Raw genomic sequence first — 27,924 nt, 5'->3', positions numbered from 1 at the left:
CGGTTAATATTTAAGGGGATAATTCGGGAAAAATGGCTTTCCAGCATCACTAGACTAGCACATTTCTATCTCGAGTCCCTGACCACCCATTAAGTGTGAAATAAAACAATCGAATGCGTCTCACCTGATCTGACTGCTTCTGAAATTATGGTTGTGGGCACTTCCGTTTGGGAAAAATTGGGATAATTAAAGTAATCCTCTTAGACTTCGCACACAGTACGCAGAGCTGCAACCATTTTTTATTTAGAAAACAAAAAAAAAGTCTCATTGTTGATCCTTGGGGCATTTGAACATAAGCATGCAACAGACAAGACATTAAGACACCAGGGACAGCTTTAATTTGGGGAAAAGGTGCATCATATGTCTTGACCTCAACCACATTACCCAGTCCATTACAACAGGTTCGTGGGATACTGCACAAAAGAGAATGAATACACTTGTTAATGTAAATATAGATTTTCTCAACTCCGAGACCAATACACATAAATACTATAGTGTACATATATATTCAAAAGAAGAAATCGTCCCTTTGTCTTTGACAGCTCTATATATTTTATTTAATGGCACACATAGATCTTGTTAGTATTGATAAACACTTCTGCGAAGATTTACCTCGCATATTTAATTTAATCTGAGACCCCCGCACAAAACATAGGTAGGTCATTGTAAACATTTATGACACTTGTACAAGGTTCATTTGGAGATTTAAAAAATACTATTTACTACTTTGGAAACATCAACAGTCTATTCTGAATGTGTTCAATTCATGCATCGACACACTCGTGAAAATACTATGCGCGCGCGCACACACACACACACACACACACACACATTCAGTCATTTTCCCCCCCTTCGATATTCTGACTTCTGGGTGCTTTGTTGGCAAATCACATCACAGTAAGGAAAAAAATAAATAAAAATGAAAAATGTTATGTTTTGAACGGTTATGTTTTGAACAAAAGCACTTTGTGAGTAATACTGAACTGGACAAATGTTAAGGGGGACGCATCAATATTAAGTTAATTCCCGCTTAGTGAAGCTCTGAATGCTTAAAATGATTGATGGTTTCCATTTAATTCCTTTCTTGCGTTTTGTTTCTGAAGAAAATCAGCTCAATGAATCAATGAAACGTATCCATTTTCAATCCAGGTACAAAAAAAACGTACGGTACGTGATTAGCGACTGAGGGCCACAAGATGGCGCCAGAGACTGATGTTCTTTTCCCACAGTTCATATGTACAATTGTCAATGCTGTGTATGTACAAAAGTTTCTCCTCAAAGTGCTTAGAAAACCGTCTAAACTGACTGTTAAAACCGTAAATTGTTTTCATTCGCAAATCGTCATATAGTAACTTTGTAGCTAATATTGGTTTACTTTATGCTATCGTAATTGTAGTCGACAACTGGAAAGCAACATTTTCACCAGCAGGTGGCGACAAAGGAATGCATAATGGCGTTGACTTGGGGACGTTACACTTTGGGACGCAAAAACACTTCATTAAAATACTTGTATAATTAGCGAAGGCCCGTAAGATCTAGATGGGGAAAGCGACTGAGACAAAAGGAGCTTTGAGTGGGTTCCCATCTAAGATAAAGACACAGACACTTTTTGCTTGTGGGGAACAAACAAAAGCACAGTCAGGTTTCTTGGAGCAAAAAAAAACCCCCAAATCTGTGGTTGGCTCAACTTGGTGTTTCACTTCTCCTTAGTCCCTTCATTGTAAACAAAGAGGAGCTTTCTTCTCATTTCGTTTTCTTCCAAAATTAAGATCATAATGAAATGCAGGGAAAATCATAAGATGCATTAGCTAAGGGAGAAGAAGTTTGGCTTTCTCGCACTCTGGCGGCACACCAAAGCCGGGAAACAAAAACAGTGCAGGTCAGCACTGGCTCTGAGACGTCATGGTTGATTTCAAGATGCAAACGCAAATGTCGCAGTTTTTCCCCGCTCCTTCTTTCCTTTACAATTTAACACAATCAAGACAATGGAAAAAGGAGGTGAATTGATTCTTTCTAAACTAAGTTGAGGTGAGGTTGTAGATTGCGTGAATGGCCATGTGTTATATTGATTTTTTTTTTTCCTGGTCTGGCGGCCATATCCTGCTATATGCTACTCCGTAATTACTACAAAGACATTTTAAGTAGAGGCATTATTTAGGTCTACTATTTGAAAATCCCACCATCGTGATTCAAAACTGAACGATTCTCATCGCAGCCTCCGCTTTCCATGTCAACTTAGTTTTCCCTCTTTTCTTGAATTTACTGGGCGCAACTTCTCCTTCCTCTATCTTGGCACTGCGCCACAGCAAAACGTGGTGGCTGGATTATTTGGACCCCGTCGCGCACATGTGCGTCTACAAGGTGGGCAGGTGGCAGTAGGCCTCCAGCGAGGCCAGCAGGATGTAAACTAGCCAGAGTGACACGAAGAAAAGCGAGGTCAGAAACTTGCAAGTCCTCGGGCCGCCCAGCTCGCCGCCGGCGGCGGTGGGACGCCGCCGGTAAAGCAGCGTGGCGACGCACACCGACGCCATGATGGTGAAGAGGGTGACGGAGAAGGCCAGGTTGCCAGGGTCCACGAGGAAGGTCTTGCCACGGACGCGCCAGGCTACGGCGGCGATGGTCCAGGCCACGCCGATGCCCAGGAAGACGTTGACGGCGTTGGAGCCCGTCACGTTGCCGATGGACGCGTCGGCGTACTGGTCCTGGATGGCCGCCACCTTGCTGGCGAACGTGTCTGCAGGGCACACCACATACGGGAAGACCTTGACGCTTGGCACTGTGTGCTAGCTAGCACGATCTTTGTCCTCGGAAGGAAGACCATTAGAACCACTGACGGTGTGGTGTCACTTTACCATGAGTGACATGAGGAAAGTTTTGCCCTACCCCCGCCGGCACCTCACCTGGCACCGAGGTGCCCAACGCCACGAAGACCACAGCCGTCACCGAGTCCTTCAGGCCGATGGTGCAGCCAAAGTGCGACGCCAGGTCGCCGGTGAAGGCCGTCAGCACGCCAATCAACGAGATGGACACGATGAAGCAGGCCCAGCCGTTCCAGTATTCAGTGGGCGGGACAAAGGCGAACAGAACCTTCCAGAAGACGGTCAGGAAGTGCATGATGTAGTCGAAGCACGACGGCAGGCGCTCCTCGCTGCTCTCGTCGTCGTCGTCGTCTCCTGCTCGACCCCCAAAAAAAGAAGAAGGCCAACTCAAATCCGCTGAAAATGGAATTTATGTCTACATATTTATATGCTCGCTTGCATATTTGTGGATTTTTTGGAAGACTAATTTGGCTTTAGATATTCCTGCATTAGCTTCAATTTCTTATTCTGTGCAAATGACAAAAAACCTAGTGTACCCAAAGTTTTTTTCTTTGGGAGGGGGCATATCTTAGGGGTATGCAAAACAACAAAAATATTTTATAAACTCAAAAAAGTCTTTAGAAAACGTTGATAAACCTTCAATATATGTGGGCTGGGGTTAATGACGAAAAAAAAAAAAAATCCCGGAAAAATCCCAAAACACCTATTTATCAAGCCCTGGCACTTGGTGGTCTGGGCATATTTCAGGAGGAGGGGCCGTGTCTAGCTCCACCACTGCCTTTGTGCAAAGTGATATTTTGTGCAGCAAGGTAGATGTAATAAATGTAATAGAATATTTGTGTGTTTGTGTGCGTGCGTGCGTGTGTGTGTGTACCTGCACTGACAGTGACCGCACTAACAAACTGCTCCCTCCAGCTGCTGCTTCCCACCACCAAGGCAAGATTTGTCTTCTTGATCAGCTTGTCTACTGTATTCTGCACACGCACACACACACACACACACACAAAAGACATATAGACGAGCACAAGCAGGAACAGCGCAAAAGAGCAAAGCAAGAGAAATCTCCGGTTGTTAAATCACTCCCAGACGGAGGGGAAAGTGCTGATTTTAAGCCTTTCAAAGAGCTGCAAAATACATTATATCAATTGAAAGCGGCAGGAAATGGCCAGTGTACGGGCAAACGACAAATAAAAAAAGCATGCGAGTGGATGATAAAGACAGAGAGAGACAGACAGAGACAGAGAGAGAGAGAGAGAGAGAGAGTGTAAGAGAGAGAGCGAGAAAGAGAGAGCGAGAGATGGACAACCTGGGCACGCTTCTCCAAAAGCACATCCACAGCTCTCTGCAGACACACACATGGACACAGAAATAAATGAAAAATGAATTTTTCAGAGCTGGCCTCATGTGGTCACTTCATTAGGTACACCTGAACAACCTCAATCTGTCATCGGGCTCCAGGTGTATGGAAATAAATTGTAGTAACGTGGACAACCTCATTTGTTTCAGTGGTCCTTTGAATAAAAATATTTACATAAGTCATCAAATATGGTCTTACGCCGTGGAAAAATGAAAAGGATTTGGATTGTAGAAATTAGGTGGGAATTGGCTCTCTAAAAGCAATATTCCTGCAACTTTCCAATTTGGAATCCTTCCAAAATTCCCCATCTTAACATCCCGGAGTCATTTTCTGGAAATATTTTTCACCATCTTTGCAACCTAGATGAGGACAAGCCCCAGGAAATGGACGGACAGATGGATGGACGAGGCACATGTCGAGAGACCGGCCGGGTGTACCTTAAACTCGTAGGACTCCTCGATGACGACGTGCACTTGCGTGTGCTCGCCCAGGCTGGGGCAGCCCATCTTGGCCACCTCGTCCTCCTCCGCCGGTTTGTTCTCATTGGAGTCTCCTGAGCGAGCGAGCGAGCAACAACCATCCCAACATTCCATCTTTTAGAGCTTCTCAATTTCCCCTAGACTCCATGTTCTTATTTTTGGCCTCTGGCCTACACACACACACACACACACACACACGAGAGAGCGCACGCACCGTGCTTCTGTCCGATCTCCAAGAGAAGCGGCTCGCCCAGCTCGACGGTGAAGCTCTTGTTCTTCTCGTACTCCTCGTCATCAATGATCCTCACCTCGATGATCTTCCTGCGTGACAACATGTTTGTGGCCGCATTAATTTGAAACAGGCCATCTGCAGTCTGCTTGAGTGATGATGTCATCGTGTCACACACACACACACACACAGACGCAAGCTACATAAAAATAAGAGCGGATGGGATCGGACGTGACACAAATCCATTTGTGTGTTCCCAGTGCTGCAGAGCATCATCGGGCCAACTTGGGCACGCAAACATGCTCTTCCTTTCTCCTCCGATCTTCATCTCAGCACAGCTCTTCCTCCTCCTCCCCCACGGGAGCATCTTCGCAGTGTTATTGTTAATTCGTCATTGCAAACATTTGCTTCGTCCTTTTTCACAATCGGACTCTGTCAGACACATTGGAATTGAGAAAAAAAAAAAAATCAAGGATCTCCTACTGGCGACCAGTCTAATGTTTGTCTAGTGCCTGACATTGACTGGCGACCAGTCCGAGGTGCAGCCCACAATCTCTCACCCCAAACTCCAAAAACACAATCCCAAATGCCTGCTTCTATTTTCCAATGAAATTGCTGCGCTGCTCTTTCAAAGTAAACTCCTCCAAGTCTACAGCAGATGGTCGACGGCGAGAAACTTGGCGCAAGTTACTCCTCTCGCCGGGCATCCACCTGACTGGGCGCACACGCGTCATCGAATCCACTACCGCCACCCTGCTCGAAGAATGGAAAGCAGAGAAGTCGGCCGGGCTGGACGATGCCCGCCAGGGCGGACCTTAGGCTTGGATGCTCACAGAGAATTCAAGCGCGACGTTCAAGCGCAGCCGGCCGAGACTGGCACTTTGCGCCGGCCTGCGGGGCTGAGGTTAAAGGGCAGACCTGGGGGGGTGACTATGGCAACAAGCAAGATGCCGGCGGGTAAGATTTCAAATAAGAACATCTGTTACTGTAGTGGATGTTGAATACAATGTGAACATGGATGCACGCATGAAAGGGGAGTCTCAAATGGGCACATACGCACACACAGAAAAAACTAGTTCAAGTGTTCCAAAAGCTGTGAAAACTATCATGACTTTAAGCTCCTTAACGCTGACTCTGGTGGGTGTGGGCTCCCGAGACGTACAGACGGATGGAGGGTTGAATGCGGGAGAAATCAGAGATGGCGACATTATTCATCAAAACTTTATCCATTCTTTCTCCATATGAGTGTGTGGAAAAACAAGATTTTTCCCGTGGCCATAGCCGACCACTAACAACCAGATTAAGCAAGTTTGGCGAAGCTTCACGCCCTACTTCCCGTTTAATGAAAAAGCCGGCTCGTTTTTAATTAGCGGTTACTCAAACTTGAACGCCGGCGCCTTTGGAGGTAGGAAGTTTTCACCGGAGAGCAGCGTACACGGTTGTCTGAGCAAGAATTACCATGGCAACAGAGCCCGCCGCAAACCACACACAAATCACCTACACGCGCTCTGATTTGAGAACTTCATCAGTTCAAATTAATTCAATGGACAGCGTTCATAAAGAAAAATGCTTTTTGCTTGACTGAATGATGTGGATTGGTTGAGCAATTTGGAGTTTTAAATATTCATTTGTTTTGTTTTGTGTCCGCTTTACAGTAAACTTTAGCTGAGGGTGACAAATAAACACATTTTGGAGCTTCTTTGGACAAATGAAACACTGAGGAATACTTGCAAAAATCGGTTTTAGTAGGCTTGAGTGTGGTATCGTTTGCGGGAGAGGTACGACTATAAACAAGTCTTCCATATGAGCTTTACACCGATTGGCGCAATAAAAAGGATTGGATGGGTAGCAATGTTGATGGACAAACCTCGCTTTCTTTATTTCCTTCCTTCCTTCCTTCCTTCCTTCCTTCCTTCCTTCCTTCCTTCCTTCCTTCCTTCCTTCCTTCCTTCCTTCCTTTCTTCCTTCCTTTCTTCCTTTCGTCTTCCTTCCTTTCTTCTTCCTTCCTTTCTTCTTCCTTCCTTTCTTCTTCCTTCCTTTCTTCTTCCTTCCTTTCTTCTTCCTTCCTTTCTTCTTCCTTCCTTTCTTCTTCCTTCCTTTCTTCTTCCTTCCTTTCTTCCTTCCTTCCTTCCTTCCTTCCTTTCTTCCTTCCTTCCTTCCTTTCTTCCTTCCTTCCTTCCTTCCTTCCTTTCTTCCTTTCTTCCTTCCTTCCTTTCTTCCTTTCTTCCTTCCTTTCTTCCTTTCTTCCTTCCTTTCTTCCTTTCTTCCTTCCTTCCTTCCTTCCTTTCGTCTTCCTTCCTTTCTTCTTCCTTCCTTTCTTCTTCCTTCCTTTCTTCTTCCTTCCTTTCTTCTTCCTTCCTTTCTTCTTCCTTCCTTTCTTCTTCCTTCCTTTCTTCTTCCTTCCTTTCTTCTTCCTTCCTTCCTTCCTTCCTTCCTTCCTTCCTTCCTTCCTTCCTTCCTTCCTTCCTTCCTTCCTTCCTTCCTTCCTTCCTTCCTTCCTTCCTCCCTCGTCCTTGCCAATTACTTGTTCTTCTCCCCTGACTTTTATCACTTGAATGTTCTTTCTCACTCGAATCTTGTGCCAGACTTGGAAAGGGAGCTCATTCAAACAGAGAGAACAAACAAGAGATGTGACAAGTAAACACAAGCATTCTGGAGGGCCCGGGAAGGACCAGGAGGGAGGGTGGAGTGTTAGGACAATGACTTACAACAGGGCTTCCGAAGCCAGCTATACTGAATTAGGACACCCCCCCAAAAAAACATAGGCTGGACAGAGAGGGACAAGTTGAGATGCGAAGCAAGAAGGGGGAAACCAAGTCAACAGTTCAAGAGCAAAAGAATCATCAGCGAGTTGATATGAGAAAAAGCAAGGCAGCATGAGAACCTTCACACATCAAAGAAAAGAACGAGGTCGAAACAGGAGGCAGGATCTAAGCCTTCTACTCCAGAAGCTGCCTCCAGTGACGCTTTACTTTTCTTATTTTTGCAGTGAATTTCAAATAAAAGCCAATCCCAGCAACTGTCTACAAGACGGCAAAAGATACCGCAGCGGTGGCAGCCGAAACCAAAGCGATTCTCAATTTCTTCTCCTCAAGGAGCGAGAAGCACGTTACAGAAGAGCGTGCGCCAGAGATGATGACAAGTCAACGCTGGGGAGGGATAAAAAGAGCAAGAGCTCACGGGATCACACTAATGAGGGAACATTTCAAGCTTCCTTAAACCCCAACTGCACACTTCATTGCACGGATGAAACGGCACACAAACAAAGAGAAATATCCAAATATACGTGACAAAAACATCAAGTGAGGTCGCAAAAGTATTGCGGGAATGACAAAAGTTGCATGTAGAAAAGTGCCAGATCACCATATTTTCTTTGGATCAACATCAACCCTCCATTTGTCAAACGTGGCTAGTTAGCATGTAGCGTTTCACTCGATCACGCACTCACATGGTCTCGTCGTTTTGAAATTCCAACTTGCCCGCCGCCGGCTCGTAGTCCTCTCCCGCCCTGGCCGTGCCGTCCAGCGTGCGGTAGGGGACGGCCACCAGCCCTCGAGCGCCCGACGTCCGCAGCACCTTCACTTCCATTACGCCCACGCTCTCGCTCACTCGCTGACTGCTGCTCTCGAAGGTGAAGATACCTGAAGAGGAAGACGAGGAGGATTGAAAAGCTCTCGATTAAAAGTGATCAAAGCACACCCCCGCATCTCAAGGATGGCTCCCCCGTGTTGTGAACGTCCTGGAAGCTTTGATGACATCCCAGCAGAACGAGCACGCTGATGATCAAACACTTGTTTTATTTTTCCGCAGGCGCCTCACTAATTTCAATAAATCCTACCTTCAGCTTCTTGAGCCAAACTATTATCTGATTTCAAAGTATACTTGATGAAAAAAAAAAAACATCTTCATCGCTTAATCCATCTGACAATAAAATGTTCTGTGCATATTGTACAAAATAAACCATGATCCTTCCAACCTTAGTATTAGGACAGTTCAAATATAGAATACACTTATTGAAGATTAAAAGCCTCACCGGCGTGGTCGTCATCATAAATGGTCACTGTAGCCGTGTGGTTGTCACCCAGCACAGCTTTGGGGGCGGAGCCGGCGTCAAGGGGGGAGGTGCTAATCTCGGGGTAGCCCACCAATCGCGGGTTGCTCAGGTGCACGTAGAAGTACTCGTCCTCCTCGAAAATGTCGTCATCGATCACCCCCACCGTGATCTCTGTGGATGGAATTTCCAGACTACTGATGGGACTGTGGATTGGGGGGGGGGGGGGGGGGGGCATTTTTCCTATTTTCTACCTTTGAGGGTCTCGCCGGGCTTGAACAGAAGCGTTCCCTCAGCAAACTCGTAGTCTGAGCCGGCGTTGGCTGTGCCGTCCTCGGTGCGGTAGTCCACCTGGAGGCGCAAGAACGACGTGGGCGAGAGAGAGGCAACGTACAAAACGCTGTGGTAGGACACGCACACACACACGTTTGGAGGTGTGTCACCCTTGGCCCACCTTGACAGTGAGTCCAGCGTCTCCTCCATGTCTGGAGACGGTCAGCTTAAGGGAGCCGCAGTTCTCAAAACACTGGTACAACGCGGGCTGAAACTCTAGCCGGACAGTATGCGGGTCGTCTTCTTGGGCCTGGGTCTCGTGGCTGCTCACTACCTGTGGGGGAGAAAAAATAATAATCAATGAGTACACGATATTTCCGGTGGGGGGGGGGGGGGGGGGGTAGTGTCTCAGTCACGACCTTGCGAGCCTGATCGGCGGCGTGCTTCTTGAGGATGTTTCCGGCTCCGATCATCATTCGAGTGGCTTGGATACGGTAGAACGCTCGGCTCTTCTGCTGCTGCATCAGAACCTGAATGAGCAAGACCACAAAGTTATAACACGGGGTCCTGAAATGGATTTTTCATTCGTTCCTGAATGACCTGATAGTTGGCCATCTCAATGAGCTGCTCCATATCTTTATCGGGGTGCCGCTGCTTGAGCTCTTTCAGCGTTCTGGCCATGTCCCGCCGGGCCTCGTCCTCCTCGTCCTTGGCTACGCCTTCTTCCATCAGTCCGCCGTCCAGGGCGCCGTGGCAGTTGAGCGCCATCTGACCGTCCAGCTCCAGCATGTCCATTTTGGTAAAGCCGCCCTGGCCAAGCGTCCCGCCCACGTCCGGCCCCGCTTCCGTCTCGATAATGACGCCTCGATGCTTGTCAGCGCGGTAACGCTTGCGGGTGTACTTGTACAAGAGGAGGCGACGGTCAGCCACCCAGGCTTGGACCACGCATAGCGGGAAGAAAAGGAAGGTCAGCACCGCCTCCCATATCTAAAAAAAACAAAAAAAAAAGTAACCAATCAAGCAAGGCTGAAATATTTTCAAAATAATCATTTTTGGGTGTAAAAAAACAACAACAAATAGTCAGGTTTTCAAGTCTGGATTTTGCAAACGTGGCTTCTGCTGCCTCACCTCCACCTCGCCGGGAGAGAAGACGCTGAGGATGAGGTACAACCAAATGTAGGCGAAGATGCTCCAGGCGGCCGTGACGAAAAATACGCGCAGGTGCTTGATCCTGCGCGTCTCGCCGTCGGGCACCACGTAGACGCACAACGCGATGATCACGAACATGTTGAAGGCGGCGCTGCCCACGATGGTGCTCGGGCCCAGAGCACCCGCAGAGAAATTGTGACCGCACACCTGTGGAAGTTAGCCCATGGAAAATCATCAGTTTGTCTTGAAGGGTTGCATAAAGCACAAGTGCAGAGTACTTGAGCATGACTCCTGAGGAACGCCACTTGTACAATGATCATGCATTAGTCCTGCTAACTATACTACACACCTCGATGACAGACAGCAAGATCTCAGGGGCGCTGGAGCCTAAGGCCATGAGGGTGAGATTGGAAACGGTCTCGTTCCAAATCCTGACTGTGGCAGTGGTGGTCTCGCCGTTGGGCTTCTTGATGGTTATTTCCTTTTCCTGTGATGTTATAACCTGTGATGGGAGGGGACATGATGCGTGACTCCAACTATTATGCACACGGCTTTTGCACGCTGAGAAGCGCCTACCTCTATGGAGGACATGAATCGGTCCGCAATGATGCTCATGCCCAGGAACATGTAGACGAGCGCTACGAAGTACACAATCGCCCGAGCCACTTTGTCACCCACCGACGGGTTCTGGGGGTTCCACACAGGCAGCAGCACGCCTAAAATAAGGGGAGAGAGAACATATGATGCTGGAGGAATGTAACAAAATGGCTCATAACCAACCAGAGCGAGGATTCTTTACGCAATTCCATATGCTCCTGCGTGGATCAAACCAAGGGCAGGGATTTGGTTGACACTCTTTACATGCAAAACATGTCTGTTCAAGAAATGAAAAAATCCCAGTTTCAGACCCACCATCCTGACATGGGTCCCCCCCGGCGGAGCAGTTCTTCTCAGGTGAATGGGCATGGACGCATCCGGCGCAGGACAGGAGCACAAGCGAAGCGGCGCACAAGCAAAGACAGAAGGAGGACGGGTAGGACGTGGGCGGGGGCATTTTGACGGTTCCTCACCACTTTCAACTGCGCTTACAAGATGCCAACCTGGAAAGAAAAAAAAACAGCAAAAATGAAGCCCACTCTCCAAGGCCGTGTCGCTCTGCATTATTGATCCTTGAACCACCTCCGAGAACAACTTTGACACCCTTGAACTATACTGGAGAAGGAACCCAAAGGCAGTTCGTCACGTGTGCGAGTGGTTGACCTTCTCTTGGTTGATCAAATTTTCCCTTCAACCAAAGCGTCGAGAGCCCTGCACATGTGAGCGAGTGGGCTGTCAAATACGCTCTCGAGAAAGACCACTTGGGAGGTTAAGCTTGCCCCCTGGGGGCCACTGAGAACAATGCAAGCACATCAATGTGGCATCACATTTTGTAATCAGAAGCAACAAATTCAATCTTTTTCTTTCAGGAAAAAAAAAAATCAATAGCATCTCCTGTAAATCTTTGAAAGCTATTTGTTCTTGCTTCATTGAAAGGCCTGGTAGAAAAAATAGCTGGTGGACACGGATCGCCATCCTGCAGCCTCGCCGACGCGCACTCACGCTCACTTCACATTTGCGCCGCCTCTCTCTACACACTAACTCCCTCTTCACATCCTCCTCACATCACACCCACTCGCTCGCTCTTTTTTCCACACGTCCACTCGACCTTATCGCCGTCAAAATCTGCACGGCAATCTGTGGCCACAATAAGTGACTGAAAACAAGAAATAACATAACGTCTGTTGGGGCAGCTTTTGCAAAACAAATCTGGCTGGGTGAACAAATATGAGCTTTTTTTTTTTTTTTTTTCAAAAAGCTCAAGAAGAGCATTTGTGTCCATTTTGGAGCCCTTCGTGGAGCGTACTCGCCGAGTCATATCACATCAGCCGCACTTTGCTCTTCTGCCTCGTTTGACGCCACGAGTCGGCATTCGCGCATATGCACAGCGCCGAGGGCAAACGCTGTCGGAGGCTTGAACCAATCTTGATTGGCTGCGTCTTGGCTTTGCTTGTTTCCTCTCCAGAAAACACACAAGACCACAAGGACGCTAACGTTTGTCTGTCTGCTGTTTTCATTTGGCACTTTCAATCGAAATCTTCTTGCCAGCAAATGTGGGTTGACCTGTGTTACTAAGAATAAAACGCGGGATTTCTTTTGCCATGTTTGCATTTTTAAATGAAAAAACAACAGTACGTAATATCTTTTAGTTTTTTTTTTTTTTTTTTATTACAAAATGTGTCCGGCCACTATAAAGACAAAACTGTGCACTAGTTGACAATTGTCTGATACTAGTACTACTACATCTAGAACTAGTAGAAGCCAGTTGTCAACTAGTGCATAGAAATGGTAGCAGGAAGCAAAGCAGTAGGGGAAGTGGGAATGATGATCCAAGCCTTAAAGCGAACTCTAAATTAAAAAAAACGAGTCAAGTGCGATGATGATGCGCCGCCTAATTAGTCAGATCGGAGGGCCGCCGTAACGGTTCCCGAGTGGCCCGCCGCTATCCCGAGCTGTCCGAGTCGGTTAGGGTAGACCGACGAGTCCGCCCGGGCCTTCGAAGGCAGCCCAGCGGAAAGAAAAGCAGCCGGGCCGACGGCACTCTAGTAGGCCACGCATCACTAAGTCGGCCGAGGAAGGACATGGGCGCACAAACGCAAACATCACATGTGACGCGACAGGATGGAACATTTGGCAGGAAAGTCACAAGTTTGACACACTGTCATGCGCATTGTAAAAAAAGTGGTTACAAATACAAAATGACAATAGCAAATACACTTAAGTGCTTGCCCATATTTCAGTTTGTACAACACAAACACTTGGTTTGGTTTTTTACGTGACAATCTTATTGCGGTTGATTCACCAGCAGACTGGATGCGTGTGTGTGTGTGTCATGTACACACGGACACAGGTTACACACAACACACACGCAGGCACAGCGTGACGTGTTGATGTGGGCATCATATGACGCCACGGAAGGTCGGATCAAGCCGAGCCCAAGGTCAACGTGATCTAGTGGACGCCAGCCACTCGCTCGCCCTCCTTCCTTCGTCACTACGGCAGGAATATTACAGTAGTTGTTTTTAATTTAATTTAACTTAATTTAATTTACCCATGCCAGGTGCTAATTAGCCCACGAGCCTATGGTGCTTACCAAGATATGTTAGCATTAATCTAGCATAGGCTAACTAATTGTTTCCAGGCAAAATGTGTGTTGTTTAGTTTGCAATTAAGAGCTTCATGCATCTTTTCAGAAGAAGTGTTTAGTTCTGAAGAAGTTTTCTATCTGCTGAACTGTTGCTTGTTGTAAATTGACTTGAGTCACTGCTACCGTAAATATAAAAGCATATAAAGGCAATTTGCACTCGCAGGTCACAGCAGAAAATCGGCCAACGTCGGCTCACTGGGTACCAGTGTAATATGGGCTGCACGTCACTTTCTTTATCCTATTCCACTTTTCATAAATCAAGAAAATCTCATGTTTTAACAATAAATATACCTTGAGTAGAGTAGTAGAGAAATACCGCATCGAAAATGCCTTCTGCCCTGCATGTGACGTCCCCCACTTGCTATTCAGCTCTGAAGCGGTTTGTACGCAACCACCACAATCACGCACGCTGCGGCCATAAATAAGAGCAATTTGGCCTCCAATCGTCTTCCACCTTTCAAAGGCTGGCGACCTCTTTTGTTGGGACCGACGCCTCCTGCATCACCCGAAGCGAGGAAGCTGCAGATAACAACCTTGTCAGCAGTCGCTGGATTTGTGTGCTTGTCAGCGGGCAGCAGAGGATGGCCGAGGAACCGCTATTAATCTCTGCCTTTGAATCACACTCTTACTTATTCCGCTCAAAGGTTCAAGGGGTCGGGGGATTGGGTTGGTGGGGGATCGCACACAGATATCTTCTTGCAGTTCCTTTCAAATGTGCTATGTGCCAGAGAATCCGTGTAGAGCATGCAAGTTCTCCGGTGCTGAATTCCAAGGGAATGAGGAAAGCTGCTTCGATTGATCAGGATTCACATTAGATGTGTTCACTCCCACAATGGCGCAAATGTCACAAAAATAGGGCCTAAAAGCATACTCATTAACATCGGAATGTGCCAAGAGAGACATCCCGTTCCAAAAGTGAAGCCTCGATTATCATGGGGTGCACATTGCAGAGGCAAAAATCCACAAATAAATGTCATGTTTAATTTGTTACGTAACCACGTTTGTATCTCAAATCACCTTTCCCCATTGAAATGAATGGAAATACCATTAATCAGTTCCAGTCACCCCCATCTTGTTTAAAAATAGCACATTGCATAAAATAATAATGTCATAAAATAATTCCATTTGATGTAAAGCATGAAACAGTTTGCTCATCACGATGTAACTGTACAGGCCAGTCGTGCAAACACAAACCAAGATTAGATTGATTTACGTCTCAGTAAATTGCTGTCATCACCATTCGCAGAGGATAAAGAATATATGTCTGCCTGCGACTACTATACTAAATCATCTATTTGCATGTTGTCGCTGCGGTTAAAAGCAATTAGCCACTCGAATGAGATCTCCGAGCTTCGATCATTCGTCCGCAGCGTCATCGATCGGATGAGCCGCATTCACTTGATTCATAGCGAGCGGCTCCTCCTTCCATTCGGGGAAGTCCTTCCAATTAACGATCCGCGTAATCACAATTGATTTGGTGCTGGAACTCCGATATCGATCAAGATCCACCGGCTAATAAATTACGTTATACACTACAAGCAGCCCAACACACACACACACAAATGGAACCAAACAGCAAAGGTCGCAAACGGCAACAAAACAAGCACAAGCTCACCTCGCAATCATTGTGTGCGCGTGCGTGTGGCTTTAAATCGTTCTGTTGGCCTACACGATTCATTTACGCTATTTAAACCGACGGATTCAGAGAGGCGAAGAAAATGATTTAAAAAAACAAACAAACGGTAAAGCGCAGCCGAAAAGCAGTGCACAAAAGGGTTGCTGTTGCGTACATGCGCACACACACACAGACACACAACTAATGTGCGCTGGGCAGAGCAGGTGAGTCACGCTGCTGTGCACATTTGGAGGTTTGACTTTGTCTCGACACACACAAAAATAAATGCAGGTTTAAAAAAAAACACAGATTTCCGTGTAAAGCCTTCCATATGTATTATCTACGTATAATCAAATGGTCAATTCCTGCCTCCTCCCCTAAAAATTATGTTATTGTTTGATGAGAAAAATTTAACTCTCTCATACTCTACATTATTCAAATCCAACAATGACGTCGTGAGCCGAATTCCTCACGCTTTGCACTTCGTGGTCATTGTGCTGTTGCCCATCTTGGCCATCTAGGGGCAGTATAAGACAGACGTGCGCACAGTATTGTTTCCGCAGCTCCTTGCAGAGGTTAAAGAATATATGACTGAGCGTAGAGAATAATTGAATGTTAAAGTGTGTCGCAGCATCGCTTGTTTTGGAATGTCACTTAACATGTTAGCATAATTAGCATATAAGCTATGGTTTGTTTGGTTGTTTTAAAATGTATTATTTCCATGTTTTAAATGTATTATTTCCATGTTTTACGATTAGTTTGACAGCACACTTCATCTGGCAATTACATTGAAGAGGTTGGAGCAGCTTTTTTTGAACCATTAGTCACGATTTGCCCCCATCCGAGTGACACCAAGTCAAAGGAAAGTCACAACCTGAGTTTATGTGCACGCGTGCGTGTGCGTCTTGGCAGGTGTGTTATTGTGTTTATATAGACCCTCGGGGTGACAAAATCAAGTGCATGCATATTCACACCATGAATGAGTCATGAAGCATACGCTCCAATAACATTTGAATTCCCATCTGCTGTGGCTTGACGACACCTTGAGCTCTTTTCACCTGTTTCACAGCTCCCGACAACGCACAAAGTGGATTCACGCAGGCGGCCAAGCTCACGTCGTCCACAAATCACTCGCTTAAGTTTGTTTGACTTCTGAGCGAGTTCCCTTTCCAACGTCAACACTCGCAAAGATAAAATGGAAGCAACAGTGACTGCGTCGCATCCAATAATAGTCAGCCAGTGTGAATGGAAGCGTCATCTATCACTCTGCGTGCGTTTGTGAGTGAGTGTGAAAAGGGTGCAAAAAGAAGCTCCAATGCCGTTGCCATGGCGATTAATAAGCTACAAAAGTCTTGAGCAGAGCACAAGAAGCTTCTTCTCATTTATCTTGGGCTCGTTTCCTTGACTTCAGCGGAAGGAGGCGGGGCTTAGCGATTTAAATGGAAAAGAAAATCAGCGAGTCGACCCCCTTGGCGCTGCTCGTGAAAAATGAATTTAAAGTGCCGCCTTGGAATGAGCGCTGCAGGCACACACGCCACTGAAAGGACGGAGAGTGCCATTTCCATTTTTGGCACGTTTTTTTTTTGTTGCCGTCGTCGTCGAGGCTACTTTTGGTTAAACAACGTAATTAATGTTATTCATATTACTGCAAGTAACTGCAAGTAACGACTCGTTTCCTAACAACAACATAAAATACTTACTTTTTCTATAAATCGATAAAGATTGAGTCACTGGTTTTGTCGGCTACATTCGTCAGAAAACAGGCAAAGATGTTGATTGTTTTCTAAACCAGAAAATAGTAACTGTTGAGAAAAATCTGAGCATTTGGACAATTTGAACATAAACAAGGTCACTAAACAATTTATATCATTCCCTAATTCAGTGCTTCTCAAATAGTGGGGCGCGCCCCCTTTGGTGCTATACCTGGGGGGGCGCACGTGACCCTGGGGAACAGGCTTTTTTTTTGGCAGTACTAGAATAAAGTGTAATTGCGCATCTTCACAGCAGGGGGCAGTGGCGCTCTCATTGTTACTTCTGTGACGTTTGCGACAGTGCAACATTTTACGACTTACAAGACAAGTTAGGATAGTCACGGTGGGGAGGGGGGGGCGCGAATAGTTTTCTTCTTGCTAGGGGGGGGCGTAACAGAAAATAATTGAGAAGCACTGCCCTAATTGATGATTAATCAAACAGCCGCAGATTGTTGCAGATGTCTTCTGCGAGTCCGACTTGGTTTGTTCAGACCGACCAATCAAAAGGATGCAGAAATGCTGGATGCTGATGTCATCCAGAGCCGGCCCGCACTCTGGCCCTGTGACTCAAATATGAAATCTGAATGGTCAAAGAGAGACTATCTCTGCTAATCTAGATGTACGGATTAACGTAACAACATAAGGAGGCTGAAATTTGATTGGATGACAAATATAAAATTACTGATAGCATGACAGTGAAGGCCACAAGTGATCACACATCCCATCACGCCTTTTTCTGTTAACGCTTCCACACTTATACATTTTTAATGTTCCTCCATGCTAAGTGTGTGTGTGGGGGGGGGGGTACACGTGAATGAATATTCAAAGCAAGAGCAGCACGTTTTGAAGCCAGAAACTACAGCAGCAGGCTCTGCGTCGCTCGCGTGTGTGCTAATGTCCACTTTGATCCACAGAAAAGCACGACTGAAGCAAGCAACAGATCGGCAAAGAGACATGTGACACATTCCGGGGTGGAGGGCGGCGGTCGGGAGGGGGTAGAAGGATGGTAAAAAAAAAAAGAAATGAAAGAGATAGGAGGAAAAAACAGAGGAAATGACAAAAAGTGCGTAAAGGCCCTATGGGGTGAGCAGGCCAGCCAACTCCACTGTGATCCGAGGAGACAGATGAACATGTCTGTTAATATACACGTCTGTGTTTGAGTGTGTGTAGATGTTTTATTGCGCAAGATAATACTGACGACAACGCCTACGTAGAAATGTGTGTGTGTGTGTGTGTGTGCGCGGGATTGTGTCACAGCAGATGTGGGCCTTTAAGGGGCAGGGTCTAGTGAGTGATGTTTAAAGGTGAACCAGCATGGTTAAAAAAAACAAAAACACTCCGAATTTCAAGGCAACAAATGTCGATAAAATTAGAAATTGAGCAATTTAATGTAAAAATGCTCTTTCTCACATTTCCAACAAATAAGAGTTTACAGAACTAAATGTTGCACCCCAAGTTGGATAAATGTCAAACTTTACTTAGCTCACTTTGTTGTGCTAACTAACATTGTTGCCATTAATGTCAATTATTCATACTTTGTTCCAACTTGTAAAAAATACAAGTTGTATGTTTTTACAGTGAGGTTATCATGCGTGTTCATCATCATCATCATAATCAACATTATCCGAACACGTTGAGATCATCTGGATGAGCCAAAGACTCACCACCTGTCCAGTGACGTCATCTATCATTAACGAAAATTACCCACAAACTAAAAATGGATTTAAAAGTGATAAAACACGCCTATTTAATTGTACGGATGGAAAATTCATCAGTTTTGAAAACGTGGAGTGCGTGTTTGCGTGCAATGGAATCAAGGTGTTGGGCCTGCGCACAGATGTGCCGCTCATCCTTCTAACTGGCCGTGGCGATTTAACCCAAATCCGCCGTGGCCGTCGAGTAATGTATGCAATCCCATAATGCATGTATGGCATTACGCAACGCACATAATCTCCGGCCCGAGCGAATGGCGCAGATGAGCTAGCCGGCGACACCGGTCGGAATGCAGATGTTCACGGAACAATAGCCGCCTGCCGCGCTCTGATTGGTTGTCGTCTCGTGCTTGCGTTTATGTATGTGTTGTGCATGTATGTGATGGTGAGAGGTAATGGCGGCGCAGTGTTCGCATAACAGAGACCCTGAAGGAGGCACACAAAACCACTGGGAAGGAGCAATGGAAGAACACGCGCACGCACACACAATGTTCTTTGTCTTTTGACGCGAACACATCTCTGCTCACTGGGCAACAGAAGAGCACAAAACAGACCAATGGAATAAAAGGACGCACACTGTGGAGTTGACACAAGTGAGCCATAAAGCGGAAAAGAAGAAAAAAAGATTTCAGGGCAAGGCTAACTTCGAAGGGTTGAAGAATTTATTTAGCCGAGCGGCAGACATTGCGCATGGAGGAGAAATGCCCGTTGCGCTGAAACAATGTGACACAAGAAGTCGGAGGCGGTAAAGTGGCTTCGTTGACGATAGTCTGATGCCACTTACGAGTCATCGCTTCGGCAACTGTTATGTTTGAATGTAATACAGTGTTAACCTCATTTAAAAACACTTTGGGGAAGGGGTGGGCTTCGTTTCAACGTGACAAATGGATTTGAAGCCCAAGTAAATTGGGTTCCACTGGATCTTTTTTGAAGCCCCTCCTCCTTCCCCATCATCTCCTCCTTTGGCCATGTTTCTCATCATCTGTGTCCCCAAATGATTTATACTCCTTCCAGCTACGACAGTGCTTTCAAGTCCTTCTGGGTCAGCGTCTGGCAACCGTCAACCAAAGTTCACGCTCGCCCCCTTCAACTGAGCAAAGACGGCCTCGCTAATCGACTCCTGCTCAAATTGTGTGAGTGTGTGTGTGTAAACATATTCTGCCTTGTTTTCATTAGCAGGACATAACTGTGGTAAATACAATGTAATATAGTGTCCCATTCTGGTTGTTAGACGCGGTGGTGGATTCCAGAACCTGCGTTACATGTCCTCTTGTTGCCGACGTCGAGAAGCAAAGAATGTTGCTCGAGAAGCAACATCTAGTTCAGGAACAGCAGCAGCGCAAACATCACAGGCTAAAGCGAAAGCGCTTAAGGTAAACATATGGAGTAAGGGCACGGTTTATTCTGACCGACTACAACGATGAACGGCAGTTACTCTTTTGGGAGAATCAGCATTTAACTTCTGGACAAGTAGGATTATTTTGACAAGGGTCAATAAAAAAATATCAGCTGACATAATTGGGTCCTTGTAGTTTTACCCCATACACATTTTAAATGGATTCAAACCTACTTTAAAAAAAATATCCCTTAGTAATATTACCAACTAGATTCTAATTTTATTTTTTTCAAAGGGGAATAAAAACTTTCAAGTTTAAACACCAAAGTATTCCTTAGTAGGGGACCTTCTCTGCCTCTTCTTGCTTTCTAGGTCTCTGCTCGTATGTTGTGTTTATGGACATCCGGTAGAGCTCAGTGCTGCCTGACATGTTGTGAAGACGTGCAACTAAAAATTGACAATTGCCGCTACATACAAAAGGAAAAGGGAAAAAAAATGGTTCGCTGTAGCACATTCTAATGAAGGAACCTTTTTGCTGCTCTCCTAAATCGCAACTTTGATTTCCTCCCGCTTTTTGGTGGCAAACAAATAACTGGGCACAGTGAGCGTCTTTCTCGGAGACGCACAGGAAGCGCCTTTTGCGGGAAGGCCATTACATTGCGAAAGAAAGACTCAGTAGCTTTGTTGTGCGGCAAATTCGCCCCAACACCGAAACACTCCTGCCAGGACGTCGCTGAGAGGAAGCTTGATTTATGGAAGGCCCCCTTGTGGCCTTTCAACAAGGGAAAATCAAGAAGATGAAGGATTAGGAGTAGTCATCATCCGACACCGTCTCCATTTACTACGCCATTGTTTTCCTGCCGACCGGTCAGTTGCTTATGATCCTCATAATCAGGCCTACACAATCGGTGTGTGTGTGTGTGCGTGTGTGTGTGTGATTATCAGATTATGTAAGGCAGGTTTGCGCAGCAGCGACAGATTACAGCCAAATGAATAATGGAGGAGAGCGCAAAGCAGTCAGGACGAGGAGGCAGGCTGAGGATGAGGAGAAGAAGGAGGAAGGTCAGGACGCCATGGTTACAGACACGGCGAAATACGGGAATGCCAGCAGGATGGACGAGCTGGAGGCAAGGTGGGGGGGGGGGGGGGGGCGCAACGCAAAAGAAACAAGAGCAAGCTTGTTTGCGGCCACTTTAGTCAGACATCAAGATGCTAATCTTGGATGTTCCTATTCAGTCACTTTTGCTTTATCTCGCTAAAAATGTGGAAATAACAAATGAACACTGTTGGTTGGATTAGCACGCTATGCTAATAACAGACGAAAAAAATGGCGGATACGTGCGGATGGGATGGCAAATTACATCACAACGGGCCACCTGACATCAATGTTTTCTTATCGGTCACAAGAATGTGAAACGGGCGGCAAAGCACTATTTCGGTCGAATCGAATCTCCTCAACGCAACATATTTCCAAGACACACAAAGCACAACTGATGTCTAAAAGAATCTCTTCAACTCACTTCAACATAGTTCGGAAAATGTCGGAAAAGCACTACTTTGGTTTAACACGGCAACTTTTTGAGCCTACTTTTCCAACTGTTTTGTCCGCTCAGCGTTTACAAGAACAGTACCTTTGAAACCCAAGCAAGCAGAAGCGATCCCACATCCGTAAGGAACTTGACCTCATTTGAGCCTCCGCGTTTGCTCTTTCATTTCACGGCGAACAAATGTTTGAGCCCGAATTAGTAGCGGTTTATGTCTTTTGGGGATTTTTTTTCCTGTGGCGCTGCTCTCGTGGCAGAGGTTGCAGTGCCAGAGCGCGAGCCGCACAAGCTGGGTGGAGACGCCAAATGACAGGGTGTCAAGGGCGGAGGAGGACGAGAGGAAAGAGGCTACTTACAAGTCAGCAGGCACTCCAGCAACAAGTGCTCCATCTGCTCCCTGCTACCTCCTCCGGTATGCAATCACAAGGACCCACCAGGAACTCGAAATCTTGACACAGCCTCAACTCCAAGTGCTCTCGCATGGGCAACGGGCCAAACGTGGCCGTGTGGGGGCCTTTTAATGGATCTTTGTGCTCATTTTTATTGGACGTTCAAACCTCATTGGCTTTTTATAGCCAATTTAGTGTGCAGTACCACCTTTTGCCACAAGGGGCCGAGATACATTGTAAATAGCAGAGAAGAACAAGCAGAGAAATTGTTTGAGGGTTTCAAACAACCTCAGCATTTATGCTAACTTAGCATGATAGCATTAGGCGATTGGACTTTCACCAGTTTGGTTGAAAAAAATACTAGAGTTTAAAAAGACATTGTTTCACTATTTTTGGGGGGGGGGGCGTTTACAGAAACGCAAAAAAGAAACAGCGTCAAGCCCGCTTTGCCTCTGATTCGAAGAACTGTGAGTGAGAGCGTGACAACAATACTTGAAAGTTGAAATGTGTTTCAAACTATCTCCAAATACTCCAAAGATGTATGTTTCCCCCTCCCACAAGGAGCATGCAGCCACACACGGGAGAAAGAGGATTAGGACCAAGGGGCCGTCTCGCTCAGCCATTGGACCAGATGGGCTAAGTTGACAGAGTGTCGATGAAGCGGCGACACACATAACCAGCTTAGCGTGCACCAGAATAGAGGCCGAGGTGTGGGCGGGCAGGCAGGAACGCCGGCACTTGGTCGGAGTCGTTAATGGATTAGTTGCGGCCGCCCTCGGTCCGTACTCACGCGGACGTTGCATCCGTGCCTAACCACCAGCGTGACAAAAATCAAAATTGACGTAGCTGCGATTGCACTCGGCTGTTTGTTGACCATGAAACGTCTGGATGAGGTGAACATGCACTCAGGAGGAAGAACAAGCAAATGTTTTTTTTTCCCTTTGCAGTCATTTGGGAGAGCAAATCATCACAAAGCACCTAGGCGGAATAATCGATGTCTTTTCCTGTTGTCTCCAAAAGTGCTTTCCGTCTCATGCAATTCCAAATGCTGGCATTAAACACTTCACTCATCTTCAACAAGTCCACCAAAAACTGGTCATCTTAAAATTATGCAAATGAAGTTGCAGCCTTCTTTCAACAGCTTGCGCGCCTCAATTATTCAGTGGGTGACATGTCTTGGCTTGAATTATTTAGCCCGCTTGAAAACGTCATCGTGGCTGAACGCTGCCATTAATTCTTGGTCGTTATCATGACAGATGTCCCGCGGCCCTCTTGACCCACTGTCAGCACCAAAACTTCGCCGGGTGCCATTAAGATGTCATTGTTGCCATCATCTTATATCCAAATAATGAAAACACTCACGAGGAGCGTGGACAAGACAATCACACCCGTGACGTTTCTCACTATGTACGCCACGCCCCTTTAAAAGGCTCACCAACACACAAAGGTATTTTCAAATAAGCATGATTTTCTTTTTTTTTCCGGAAAGAAATTCTGTTGCGTATTCATCACCGATGGCATTTTTGCAATGACAGCGTCAGTGACAGCATTCCTGCTGCACCGCCACTAATATAATGAACGATACAAAGGATCAAAAACCAAAACACCATTCAAAAAAGAAAAAAAAAAATCAGCACCACCCCAAGCAAGTTTGATATAAATCGCTAAATAATCCAAAATACATACAAATCCTCAACATGATTTATGCATCAGCCCGTGGCAGCTCTTTGGGGTGCGTTCACGGTCCCCTCCACCACTCAGCCTTTGGCCCCTGGAGCACACACGCACACAGTCCACATTTGACGTGTCCTCGTCGGACAACCAGCGTGCCACCCTCAAACTGCATCCACGCGCGCCGCATGCAGGCTGCAGCATATTTACGCACGCGTGCGTAACCGATTGGCTCTCGAAACGATCGCACGCTCGCCAACAGGCTGCGATCCGGTGTCGATTGGCTCGTGGGGAAACGGCGCAGCACGCACGCACGCAGCAGCAGCTCACCGTATTCGACGACTCGGTCAGTGGCTCATCCTTCCCGCGTGTGATCATCCCCAGCCTTCAGCGGACCCGTTCAGGGGCTCAATGCGCCGCTGCCCTCTTTCTCTTCTCTCTCCTCTTCCTCCGCCGGCGGCGACTACTGAGCATGCGCACTGCTCGATACGCGCTCCCTCCCTCGCTCTCTCTCTTCCTCCCTTTGCACGTCGCTCACCCTTCACTGAGAAAAGGTTCTTTGAATGATCTCAATTGGAACGGACGCTGGTGGTTGTTAATGGGGGTTGCTTAGCGGAGGAGAAGTGAAAGCAACATCTATCAGTGAAAGCTTGCTACTCTCAGCGAATGTTGCAAATGTTGGAAAGACGTTCGCCAGACATTCGCAAACAGTTTCAACAGTCACCGTTTTTATTATCAGCAGCAAATTCTGACCATTTGACCATCGATATATGTTTGGAGGCTAGCGAAATATTATGCAGTATTTGTAAACTTGTCTGCCGAGAATCAGGGGATCCTTTGTCCTTAGCGACAATTAGCGATGCTTAGAGACAACACGCCGATGTTTTGGAAAGCCGTTGCGAAAGGCATTTAGCAACTGCCGGCGTCCATGTGCAAGCTAGTTTCAAATTTGAAAAGTCTTTGCATCCGATCAATCAGGATGCAGCATACCCCAAAGCCCCGTTTGTTAACTCCTGATTATTCGCCAGCCTCGTTAGTCGCACGCCACCGACTTGTAAGCCACACCGAGGTTCGGCTCCTTCCAGAGCCAGAATGCTGCCGCACTCGTGGGATGATTGTTTTCCATCCACTTGAGGGCATTAGGGCGCTAACAGCCGCACAACTGAATCAAAGCATCTGGCGATACGTTCATTAGCCCCCCGTCTTGCCATCAGAGCTGATTGTTAATTGCGCACACACACAACACGCAGACAAACTGGCACATCCCCATCAAGTACGATCATTACGTGGACCACCCTCCATCCATCTTGTCAAATCAATTCTCGTTGCTGATGATAAATCAAGAGGAAGAAACCAATCGGGACCCGCGCAAACACACATTCTTAATGTGCCCTCATTTGTTAAGAAAAAAACAGAAATACAGTTGTTTCTACTAAAATTTCAGAACTGCTTTGAGGGGGGGAAAAAAAGACCCCTCTCGCTTGTACAGCACCAAAGAGGCACAGTGTGCTTGCTTCAAGCTTTTTTTTTTCATTCCCAGCTGAAACTTTCTTTAAAGCAGAACTAAAAGACAATCCAACACTGTATACTTCAACACGCCCTAAGTTTGACCAAAATCTCGAATTTTGTATAAACCAAAGACTCTCCTTCTCTCTCTGTCTCACACACTCACACACACGCGCACACCTGTAAACACTACAGCACATCCCATGTTGTGTCACAACATGCCAATTTGATGCCGACCGAAAAGCGAGTGACACCCCGACTGTGCCAACTTGACAAATAGGACGGAAAGAAAAACAGGCTGACCTCAGTTCATCTGAATAATGCAACGGGCCTAAAGGAACACAACACAAGAAGCTGGCAAAATGTATAAGTGACAGCGCCAATTAAGCATGAATTCCCCCAAAAAGGGAAGAAGGAAACCGTGCTTATGCAAGAGTTGAAAAGGGGGTGGCGCCGATGGTTGACTCGTATTTGCCGGCTTTCTCTCGCGGTTAAGCTCTGCTGCGCTTCCGTTCCACTGAAGCAGCTTGCGCCTATCAAACAACATCAATTAAACACGAGCCGTGACGGCGTCACATTCTGCCTGAACTAGTTCAGTCAGCATCCAAGATACACGGGGGGGGATGATGTGAGAGAAGAAGAGTGATGCGAGAGTAACCAGGACGCTCGGAGAACGAGGAGAGCAAATGCACTTCTCGAGCATCGCACGTCTACGCTTTTTATTTTATTTTTTTGTCTTTTAAGAAAACTCAACATCCCAAAAGAGATTTTCATCCCATTTTTTTCAGGTTAAGAAATCCCTTCAAGCCAGCCATACAATATTTTGGTCTGACCATATTTGTTTTTCTCATTCAAAACCCAAACATGTTATCTTTCAGATTCAAACAATTGTATTCGTTACAGCAAAATCAATTCCGGATAGAAGCAGCTCAGTTAAACATGCCTGCAAACGGTTAAGTCATCACTTGTGTAGAACGCAACTTGGAATTGGCCAGAGAGTGTCTGTTTCCCCCCAAATGCCACATTTGTGTGTCGAAAGCAGCCCGCAGCATCATCTGCAGCGGCCAACTTTAGCGGCGGGCGGGGCAGACGGAATTAGAAGGCAGCCATATGTCTCAACCTTGTGATCACCCAGTCGTACGGCGAGGGAGCGGCAGGGCGTATAATGACCAAGTAGAAATGACACGATTCAAGTCCGGCGTCTGTTCTTACTCGACTGGCTTAACCTTCTCATGTCTGCCGTTGGTTGACTTAGTGAAACGATTTACACCTTTCCGGGAGGAACACCCAACAAGCGTGCTGATTGTCTTACGATAATAAGGACAAAGAGTGCACACTAGTCCATGAATGGTGAATAAACGCGCTCGAACAGTTTTGCGAATGAGCGCACAAGCAAAGTGGGTGGCACTATAAAGCACAAACCGTTGCCTGCGTGTGTGTGTGTGAGCGTGTGTGTGTGTGTGTGTTTTTCCAAATATAACCCGCCAGATGAGGAGCAGGGAGGCAGGGCGAGGTTGGCACAGGGGGATATAAATGGATACTAATTGTATGGCTCAGTCAGATTAAAAAGCAGAGGATTTAACGAAAATACACACACACACGCGCGCGCACACACACACACACACACAAGCGACACACTCTTCAGCGTGCACATAAAAAAATGCTCCTTCTCGTCACTTTCCTTGCGTCATTCCACTCCCCAAAATGTCACGTGTCGTTGCGCATTTAAACGGATGATAATTCTATGCCTCTCGTTTGACAGCAAAATCTAACCAAAACCATTTCTTTCGTGCATTTATTCCTTTAATCTCCCCCTAAAATAGAGCCCTGTACTGCTTTATGGACTTTGCCCGTTCGTCTGAGTTTAGCAGGTCAAACGACTCCAGAGAACAAAGTGGGGAATCAGAACTCAACGACACAAAATAACATTATAGTTGGATTTCTAATCCAAACGAATATGGCTCTGTTGCAGAAAATTATCATTCAAAGGTAGAAGTAAAACAAAACGGGTGGGCAGGAAATGCTCATTAAGTGCAAGCACTCATATTGTGCTTTTTTTTTTTACAAAAATCTTATTTGAAGGTTTTACTACCATACGTTTTCTTGCATGTCATTCAAATCCCCAAATGAATAGGCTGGTTTACTCACCTGTGTGAACGACCCAGTAAAGTTGGTCCTGTTTGCGCCCCATCGGCGAGTCCATCACAAAGCCGCTTATTGTCCAATTACGCCACCATATACGCTTAAAACATTATTAAAAGTTAAATATTTTTTAGGACACTAACTTGTTAACTCCTCGTTTACTTTAAACTAACAGGCAGTTGTTGGGGGGGGGGGGGGGGGGGGTGAATCACCCTTGTTTTTTTTATGTACTTCTGGATTCGATGTCAGGACGGCCATGACACGATCTTCTTCACGATTTCAGCTAGTGGAGGACTTGATGGCGCTGGTGAGTGATGACTGCCACCCCGTGGGTAACCCTGGTATTACATATTTCACTGAGCTACTCAAATGGCTTTCTATGAGCCCTGATCTAAATCCTATTGAACTTCTTGGTTGAGTTGAAACATGGCGTCTGGAGAAAGCACCTTTCAAACCTGGAACAACTGGGGACAAAAACATTTTTAAAAAAATGGCTGCTGAGAGGTGGACAAGTGTCTCTGAAGGCTACAGAAATTGTTTGAATGCAGTATTTGCCTGAAAGGTTTAGTCAAAGTCTGCTTTAGCAAACAAATAATGTTATTTTTGTCATTGCATTTATAGTGACTTTATGTATGTATGTATGTATGTATGTATGTA

The 27,924-nt window shown here is 46.2% G+C and overlaps 1 protein-coding gene across 5 annotated transcripts; it reads right to left on the bottom strand.

Moving 5' to 3' along the window:
- Window positions 1-315: 315 nt before the first annotated feature.
- On the bottom strand, window positions 316-27,430 carry LOC133163741 (sodium/calcium exchanger 1-like). Of its 5 annotated transcripts, none has more exons than XM_061293965.1 (17): window positions 27,274-27,430; window positions 11,270-11,457; window positions 10,934-11,073; window positions 10,707-10,859; window positions 10,337-10,564; window positions 9,809-10,195; window positions 9,628-9,738; window positions 9,390-9,542; window positions 9,190-9,286; window positions 8,918-9,109; window positions 8,333-8,525; window positions 4,870-4,976; window positions 4,614-4,729; window positions 4,123-4,161; window positions 3,694-3,793; window positions 2,901-3,173; window positions 316-2,734 (listed from the first exon to the last, which is right to left on the bottom strand). In XM_061293965.1, the coding sequence occupies exons 2-17, from the start codon at window positions 11,409-11,411 to the stop codon at window positions 2,355-2,357; spliced, it is 2,811 nt and encodes a 936-aa protein (XP_061149949.1). In that variant the 5' UTR covers window positions 11,412-11,457; window positions 27,274-27,430; the 3' UTR covers window positions 316-2,354. The 5 variants fall into 5 exon arrangements, with proteins under 5 accessions (XP_061149949.1, XP_061149941.1, XP_061149963.1 ...); XM_061293957.1 differs by lacking the exon at window positions 27,274-27,430 and adding an exon at window positions 23,950-24,140; XM_061293979.1 differs by lacking the exon at window positions 27,274-27,430 and adding an exon at window positions 23,950-24,139 and having other exon boundaries at window positions 4,126-4,161.
- Window positions 27,431-27,924: the final 494 nt, after the last annotated feature.

This window comes from Syngnathus typhle, linkage group LG1 (assembly GCF_033458585.1).
Source record: "Syngnathus typhle isolate RoL2023-S1 ecotype Sweden linkage group LG1, RoL_Styp_1.0, whole genome shotgun sequence".
Lineage (NCBI taxonomy): Eukaryota > Metazoa > Chordata > Actinopteri > Syngnathiformes > Syngnathidae > Syngnathus > Syngnathus typhle.
Note: the sequence above shows the minus strand (reverse complement) of the source record. Positions and strands in the feature narration are given on the sequence as shown.